A 9,487-nucleotide genomic window follows, 5' to 3' on the forward strand; every position below is an offset into this window, starting at 1 on the left:
GGAGCAGCTGTACGCATGTCCGCAGCGAACTACAAAAGGAAATCGCGAAGTTGCGCATGTGCACAAATGCGTGAGTCCAAGGAGTGACTTCGGCTCATCAGTCCAACAGGGAATTTTCCACAGTAGCACTAATATTAACTATATAGTTTCTTTTTATTCCTTAATAATCTTTAGGCCTACCTAGCCTACTTACTGTTTATTCTTTGCTTCGATTCAATTGTGACTTCAACTTGCAATGGGAACTTATTTTAATAAATAAATTGGGAAAAAAAGTTTTGGTACAAAATTAGGGAGTGTGAGTCAAGTTAAAGCAAGTCCATTTTATTTATACAGCCCAGAATCACAAATTTGTCATAAAAGGTTTTACAGTACCCTATATCCCTTGACCCTCGGTATTACTGGAATTATCATTTGCCTTGCTGGTGGAAACAAAGCAGAATTTCGAATTTTCATTTATTGTCATGAATTTTCAAGGTTTACAATGTGAAATATGACTGATTCCATCTGAAGCTTTGTATTCCGACCGACAATTTGTTTATTTGTTTTCCTTGCCAGCTGTCATCTTATTAGCATGGACTGCAAAGGTCTCTGCCACCAATAGGGGGAAAATGATGGAAGCATCTGCACACACCTGGAAAGACAGAAATGAGAAGCTGTGTATTAAAACATCAAAGTTTCAAGATGAGCCATGTTTTTTTAAATTGTGATGACAGAATAAATTAGCTTTGGAAGACATAATTTTTGCTTTTGCTCTACACAGAGATCGTAATTATTTAAAAATGACATATAATACACTATTGCATTTGTCAGCTCCTCCAGGATTTCGCGGCCTTTTTTTGAGATTGTTGCAGCCCAAAATGTCTGATTTTGTGGGAGCTTTTGTAAACAATTGCGATAAAAGTTGCGATGTCTTTTGCATTTTTGTTGCAATGAAGTTACGAGAGAGTGAAAATTGCAACAAAAAAAAAGTAGTGAATTGTTTTTGGTGTAATTCTTAAAAAATAAAAAGGAAAACTTATTTCGTATTTCGAGAAGAATATAACTACTTTGGGCTGAGTTTTCCTAGTAACCTTACCAAAAAGGCTCAGGATGCTGCAAATGTTGGTATAATATGAAAATGGCTGGTGGATTTAAGACAGAAAAAATTATAATTTATTGAATAAATCAAATTTAAACAAAGTGGCTTGTTGATATTTACATTGTTAGATAATTTCCTACCCTGGCCTGGGCTGGGACACATTCATACGGTTTGATAAAGTTGTTATTGGACTTTAACTTGTCATTGCACTCCTCAATTTAGGTCATCCTGTTCGTCTCGTTTCCGTTTGTGCCTGCCTGCATGCTGAGCAGCAGCCCCGCCCGCTGCAGAGAGCCGACAGGATGGAAACAGCAGCAGCTTTCAGCGACTTTAGAGTGAAAAATCGTTACAGCGTACATTAATGTTAAAATGTATACAGGTTGGCAGGACGGTCTGAAATGTTTTGCATAGTCTTTCGTTGTACGTCTTGTTGGTAAATGTGAGATGTTCGAGTCACACACGTGAAGAGAACGGTCTCTGAAACAAGGAAATTAATTTGACCCGTTCTCACTCCCGCTTGGTCAGTAGCCAAATGCGATAGGAAGCCCCGGCTGTCAATCAATATCTTCCAATCACGTGGGCCCCTGATTGGTCCGGGCCCGTAAGCACCGCTTACCCTGCTTACCGATAGTTACGCGTCTAAGCCTGTAGCTGTACGTTTTGTTGGTAAATGTGAGATGTTCGAGTCACACACGTCTCATCTTCATATCGGGGGACTGCTGTGATTGGTTGAAGTTGCGGGAAACTCCAGTTATTGGTCAAATTTGAGGTAAAGTTGCGATGTTGGTCAAAATTGCGCATCGCACCGAATTCACGGGGATTGGTTGAATTCGCGTGAATTGTTGCGATCGCGACATTGCGATTCCTGGAGGGACTGATTTGTATTGAGCCAGGATAAAGGATCTATTGGGCCAACGATTATTTAAAGCAGCCATATTATGCTCATTTTCAGGTTCATATTGTATTTTAAGGTTGTACCAGAATAGGTTTACATGGTTTAATTTTCAAAAAACACCATATTTTTGTTGTACTGCAGTGCTCTCTCTCACTGCTGCAGATCCTCTTTTCACCTGGTCTCTGTTTTAGCTACAGAGTGAGACCTCTTTTCTTCTTCTTCTTCTGTACTATCTTTGATTGCACTTGCACATGCGCAGTAGCTCAGATGTAGCTCATGTCAGCTAGCTAGCTCCATAGACAGTAAAAGAAAGGCTGTTTCTACAACTTCGGTCAGTTACAAGGCAGGAATAGCTGGGAGACTTCTAAATGAGGGCGCACATGGAAGTAGTTCTTTTGTAGATTATGGTGAACTTGTGTGTGTTGTAGCAGTGCTTTGCTATTGAGAACGAGGTAGCATGCTAGCGTTAGCATTAGCGTTAGCATGCTAACGCTACGAGCTAATGGTTGCGGTTAGCCTGCTCGTTTCGGCTTGTGACCGTGCAGATTTTGAACAGCTCACCCAGAGACTGAAGGCAGGACACATTCAGAAACTGTATCTCACTCTAAACAGCATGGGTGGATTTTTTTCAAAGTTTGTATGTGTGTGGAAGCACCAGAGACACAAAAGAACACCCCAAATCCCAGAAAAAGTGATTTTTTCATAATATGGGCACTTTAACAAATCCAGAACAGTGTATATCTGTTTCTCTAACATTAATAATTGGAACATAACTTTGACATTAGTATGTAATACTTAATATCAAATACCTTCACAGGTTTAGCATCTACTTTGATCTTGCCCCAGGACACGGCCTCATCAGGACTGCCCCCTGAGTCAGAACCATCAAACTCCTGAGCCGTGTTCACATACACTGCGTAGTCAGCTCCATTCCTCTGGAAAGAGACAAAGCATTGTATCATTAAGTCTGCTACTAATGCACCAATGCAAATACAAGATAACAATTTCATATTCCTTTCACATTTCACAATGTGGCGGTACTGTGGAAGGCAGACCGATTGGCTTACAGTGCACTTTCAACTGCATTTCCTCACAGCATTTTGAAATACTGTCATGACCTAACCACAACCCTGGGGAAACCTACAGTAATACTATCATTACTTGTCTAGGGGCATCTGGAAGCTGGGAACCTGAAGATTAGTTTGAGATGCAGTTTGTAATAAACATGTTTTGGTAAGTTGAAAGTTGAGTGCGAGAGCTTAAAGGTGCAATATGTAATACTGAGAGCTAGTGTTTAAAATATGTACTGCAGTACAAATTCAAAATACTGGAGAGAGTCATCTCCCACGCCCCCTCCTCCCCAGACTCAAAGTTCACGGAGGTTGCCAGGCTGAGACCGCTAGTGATGGTCAAATGAAGCTTCGTGAACCATTTTTTTCATTTTCTGAGCTCACTAGATGGCGCTCTCTGTTCAAACAAAAAGGTTAAAGGAATGGCAATTCAGTGTAATAGTAGCCCCATCTAGTGGACTCAGATAAAAGAGAAAATGGTTCACAAAGCTTCATTTGGCCATCACTAGAGGGCGGAGCATCCACAACAATGTTGCTAGACGCTTGTCTCACATAGCCAGACATTACTTCAGAGCACAGCACAGCGGAGTAGCTAACGTTAGATGCTGGCTATATTGACAGTCATAGAAGACCATGCTCACGCAGAGCTCTGTACCCAACTGACAGTCACACTTTTTTGGCTTAGAATTACGGGCTACACGTTGTAAACAGCCGTAGCCCGCTTTTCCGTAGCTACCATTCAAGAATCTCTCTATGGATGGGTCAAACAAACACAGGACTTTTACAAAGGATACCCCTGTCCGTTGACCTATTTTAACTAACTTTAGTTGGGTAACTTACCCACTTAACTGATGCACTTTTCCTTAACCTAAAAAGGTAGTTTGTTGCCTAAACAGGTTCTGCAGGTGATTGCGCAGTAGCACTGATCGCTCATGTTGCTGGACATTTATAGGAATGGATAACGCCCGAAAAAGTGTGCATAACTTTTCGTAAGATATCATACAAACCGTTGTATGACAATATGTTGATCTGGATGGGCTGCCAAAATAGTTAATGTCAAAATCTTACCCTACCTCTCCACCAACCCCCAAAAACAACAGTTGTATGACAATATGTTGATCTGGATGGGCTGCCAAAATACTTAATGTCAAAATGCTACCCTACCTCTGTCTGAAAGACTTTAAATTAACTGCATTTCCTCACACCCTTTTGAAAGAAAGTATCCACAAGTACAAAACATATCTTTGGCTCGGGACAACATCAAATTCAAAAATGCAGAATACTTACCCAGAAATTGGCATTGCATACTTGGTGTTTGGCTACACCTCCTCCCAGGATGATCATCCCTGTGCTGTTGGCAGCAATTGCGAGGCTGTTCAACTTTGAAATATCTGGAATCAAATGCATTGTGTAAGACCAACTTAAACCACAGAGACAAATTAAGTAAGCAGAGATGAAGACTCTCTTACCTTCAACTATGTCCAGTTTTAAGCCCGGGTTTTCAGATGAGAAGACAAAGAGTTCGTCTCCTATAGCGCCGTCTGTCAGGGCAGGGCAGAACACTGGGATGTTATTCTGAAACAGACATCAGATCACTGCTCAGTAACAGCATAATCACTCAACAGCTGCAGTTGTTCCCAGATCACTAGCATACCAGGCCTCACCTTGTAGGCCCAGTAGTAAACAGATTCAGGGTTGTTGATCTCCTTGCCCAGCCGATGGATCATCTTAGATGGAGTCCAGCAAACGCCCTAACAGAAGTTGACGTAAAAAAAAAAATCAGTAAGCTTAAAGGACAGTTCCGGCGTAAAACAAACCTAGGGGTCAATAACGGATGTGTACCCACTCTGTCGTTCTCTGGGACATGTTTTCATGCTAATTGATTGTGTTTGGAGCTTGAACAAAGCTGTTTTCTGGTAATTTCAAAAAGTCCATATAAAATAACCCAACAAGTTCTCACACTCATCTCGTAAAATATGGACGCTTGGTCAGGTGCCTTTGTCGTTTTTATTGACGCTAAAAGTCTCCTTTAGCGCTATAAGTAAACGCGCTTGGTCGGGACTACTGCCGTCCCTTTAGCGCTATAAGTAAACGTCTTGGTCAGGACTATTGCCGTCCCTGTTAAGGAAAAGGTTGTGGGTGGGCTTACGGTTCCGTGACACGCGGGAGGAAAATAAAAAGCGACTATAGCAAGCGTGACAAGCGGGATGCGAACCCCGCTCTCCTGGGTGAAAGTCCTGTGTTTGTTTGACCCATCCACCACCCCAACCAACCTCCATACATGGAAATTCGCCCTTACATACTACTTGCTAAATCCTATCTAACTGCTGCTCTCCCCAGTGCGTTACACAAATACGCTGAAAGACGCCTTTTTCGTCACATCAGACGCTGACAGCCACTGTCCAAACATCCTTATTTTACGAGTTCGGAATGAGAACTATATATATATATATATATATATATTAGGGCTGTCATTCGATTAAAAAATGTAATCTAATTAATTACATACTCTGTGATTAATTAATCAAAATTGATCGCATACATAATTAACGGTGCCTGAACCGATACTTTTTAAGAAAGTAAAAAAAGAAAAGAAAAAAAAAAGGGTACTAAACAACAGTCGGTGACATTAAAGAACGGCTTGTTTATTGCTAAGGCTATATGGTCAAAATTAAATGATTTAATAATAATGTATAACAATAACTTATTTCACTAGTAAATTGCTGTTGAACGACAAAAACAACCACCAGATGGGAAAAGGACATTTACAATAACTTCAAATGCACCACAAGGCTGTAGTTTACCGATTTCATTGAACGCACCGTCTGTGTTGTTTCTCCGATGGCAGCTCGCCTCGGCAGCTGCAGATTGTTACATACCGGTGTTGAATCATCTACAGTAAAACACAGTCACACTTTACACCGTTTAGCGTTAGCTGTCAGCATTTTAACCGTGTTTAATCCAGCTACTAGCTAGTGGTAGGATAACGTTAACTGCTGTCGAGTATAATGTTAACTAGCTAGCAGTAGGCTAACATTAGCTGCTGTTGAGTATAGTGTTAACTAGCTAGCGGTAGGCTAACATTAGCTGCTGTTGAGTATAGTGTTAACTAGCTAGCGGTAGGCTAACGTTAGCTGCTGTCGAGTATAGTGTTAACTAGCTAGCGGTAGGCTAACGTTAGCTGCTGTCGAGTATAGTGTTAACTAGCGTCACGTGCAGCGGTGTTTGTGTTGCCTGTATCGTCTTCAGAGCATCAGAGAGAAGAGCAGACATATCAGTGGCACCAGATTTTGGTAGCCAACCCTATTCAGGAAGAAGATTTTTACAAGTAAACGTTCCAGTCAATGATCCAGGCAGAACATTCTGGTCTCCCTCCTTCATTTTACAGTCCAATGGTGGATAGAACGGCTCCGGGTCAAACCTCAATATGGAATGGATTAATCTGCGTTATTTTTTTTAACGCGTTATTTTTTATCAGATTAATTAATCGAAATTATATATATATATATATGGTCTTATCGCCCAACCCTAACTTACAGCAATTCTCCCTGCACAGAACATTTTAGGAAAAAAAGTTAAAAAAAATGTTAAATATAGACTCTACACACCTGAGTGTTCTGCTCCAGCAGCATCTGCTTCAAGATCGGAGGCATCCATTTGTGAAACTTAACATAGTTTTCTTGGGGGATCAGAGTGTTTCCAGCCCTACAGCCAAATGACAGACACTGAATTGAATGTTCCTCTAAATTATGCTACGAGTCCAGCAGATCCTTGTAATTGAGAAACTGGAATTACTATTTGGCCATTATCAATTATCAAAAAAGTCTGTCTGATAATGTTTCTGTCCATCCACTTTTTAATTAAAGGCAGGGTTGGTAACTTTTTCCAATATACACTTTTTTATATATATATTATTTGGAATGGTCTTTACACCCCCGCATAAATAAATAACTTGGGGCTCTAAAAAAGGAGCAAACAAGATCTGTCATCTGTAGCTGCTGGAATCCTGTGCAGTCCACTTGGAAAGAACCAATGACATGTGTCCTTGCTCGCCCAGAGTAATCTACCCCTCCCGTGTACAAGCCTGAGCTCATTGCCCATCATCATCGTTACGTACTGCAAGTCTACTACCACTCCCAAGGAGATGCTACTTTCAAAGCTTTTCACCAACCGTGCCTTTAATATGTGGTTTTCCAGTTCTAAGGCTGTTAAAGGAATTTTAGCTAGTTCACTTCTTTCTTAAAATCATTCTCTATTCTGTTTACAGCCACATTTCCAAGGTGTCATATCCTGTTAATCTGACATGTTCTCTGACCTGTTATGGCCTTTTTCGTACAGATCCTTGCCAGACATAGTAAAGCCTCCAATGTAAGTCGGGCTGAAACACTTCATCAGATCCTCCTCTATACCTCCAGCTGTGGTCACTAAGACATCCACCTACAGAGAAAGAATACAATATGTATCAGGGGCTGCAGCTAACGATTAGTTTCATTATTGATTAATCTTCTTAACTAATGAATTAATCATGTAGTGTATAAAATAGTACAAATACTGTATATATAGGCTATATCAAAGAGATTTATTTTAATATCTAGAAAACTATGAAAACCTGGTACTAATGCTTCGTAGTTGAGGAGGGTTGTACCATTTTGTGTTCTGCAAGGTAGCGGATAGTCTCCCTGAGTCCGCTGCTGATGAGGTTTGAGGTGTAACTGAGGAAGATGGTGCAGCTCATCAGGCAGGGGCAGGTTGATGGGTCTTCATCAACACCTCCCTCCATCGGTTGCTGACGCCTCTCGATCTGTGCAGGGGATTGAAAAGACAATGGATTAAAAATACTTGCAACACAAAGACCAGCGTGGCCAAATGGCTGGCGTGGCTGCTGTTTGGAACACAGAGACACAGATATACAGATATATAGTTGATATGATGAGCAGTAAATCAGAATTAAGTATTCACCCAGACAATGGTATAAAGAAGGGCAATGTCTTTAGATCCAATGCTTCTTGTAGCATTAAAGCTAAAAAATAAATGTTAACTAAGACGAAAGGAACATGGGCATTCACCGAAGTTGTCCCTTTGTACCACCTACAGTATCTCACCATTGCGTTGATCTTCTGGATAGCCAATCCAACTTTAGTGGCCTGATAGCCTGTGGTAAGGTAAGCCTTCAGCAGGGTGCGGTAGTCCACTCCCTGGTTGAAGTCGTAGCCCTGGACCTTTGGTGTATCCTCTGGCATTGGGGCAGATTTCCTGAGATCCACAACTATTGGGTGGTTATGGTGTGCCATATTTTCTGAAAGAACAAAGAGATACATTGTCGTTAATTAGTCCTGGAAGTGTGTGTATAAAATATCTACAGTAGGCTACTTGAACACAAATTAGCTATTTTCCATTAAGGAAAATTAAGCAGCCTACAGTACAGCACAGCACATGAATGAGGCAAAGAGACATATGCAATTTAGAGAATCAGAATTTTCATACATAGGCTTAGCCAGATGGGAGGGCCCACAAAGATACTGTACTAGAGAAGGCTTACTGTATGTACAGGGACCAGAACTTTGTGCTACGGCCCTGCGTGCCAGACCAGTCCTATTTCAACTACAGTTAGCTGCCTCTTTAACTCAGCAAAGCCATTGGAAACTGGTAAACAGCCTGGTTTGGCCAAACTAAGGTTACAAAATCTGCATACCAGCATGTCTTAAGCAACTTAATTCACATGTTACATTTTGTTTGATTAATCCATACAAAAAGTGTAAAAACAGCAATTCTCCATTTAACTCATGGGTATGTGCAGGACTACTTCTTGGTTCTCAGTTGTTGCCAGGCAATCAACATAGACTCCAGAAAGTGAAAATGACCTCACTTTTATTTTTAATTTACACTACTTTGACTTGACTTTTTCCTCAAAAAAATCTGATTGTAACATCAAATATCGCAGTCATGAAGATCCTTTACCACAATAACTCAATATAGTACAAAATAAATAGAAAATATGCCAAATAAAAGTAGGCTATATATAAATACATTTAAAATAGAATAATCCACATGGTAATAAGCACTACTTACTACACTATCACATACAAATCATGCAGGTTGTAACGTTACCTGTTCAGTTTGCTGATGGATGGTCTCTTACGGATGTTGGCCTGTCCTTTGGATGTTACTCAGTTAATGCACTTTTCACCAAAGTATATATAGACCTGCTGATCCTGCTGAGCAGCTATAGGCACTCCATAGCTGCTATAGGCTAAGTCTACAAATTGGTAACACCTCTGTTTATTTATCACTTTGTCACCTCCTACTGTGACCTGTGCAATATACCCTTTCCTATTCATCTGTATCATATTCATCTGTATATCTAAATATATATTTTACCCATCTGTATATAAAATAAGTGTTTATAGTGAACACATTACCATTATTACTCTTATTCTTATTTTT

At 40.4% G+C, this 9,487-nt stretch overlaps 1 protein-coding gene across 1 annotated transcript; it reads right to left on the bottom strand.

The window, feature by feature from the left end:
- Positions 1–320: 320 nt before the first annotated feature.
- On the bottom strand, positions 321–8,357 carry LOC116042049 (deoxyhypusine synthase-like). The gene is made up of 9 exons (XM_031288176.2): positions 8,146–8,357; positions 7,689–7,844; positions 7,359–7,480; positions 6,652–6,748; positions 4,708–4,794; positions 4,513–4,618; positions 4,331–4,434; positions 2,783–2,908; positions 321–631 (listed from the first exon to the last, which is right to left on the bottom strand). The coding sequence occupies exons 1-9, from the start codon at positions 8,332–8,334 to the stop codon at positions 536–538; spliced, it is 1,083 nt and encodes a 360-aa protein (XP_031144036.2). The 5' UTR covers positions 8,335–8,357; the 3' UTR covers positions 321–535.
- Between the last annotated feature and the right edge of the window lie 1,130 nt (positions 8,358–9,487).

The sequence above is a fragment of the Sander lucioperca genome, chromosome 20, assembly GCF_008315115.2.
Source record: "Sander lucioperca isolate FBNREF2018 chromosome 20, SLUC_FBN_1.2, whole genome shotgun sequence".
Lineage (NCBI taxonomy): Eukaryota > Metazoa > Chordata > Actinopteri > Perciformes > Percidae > Sander > Sander lucioperca.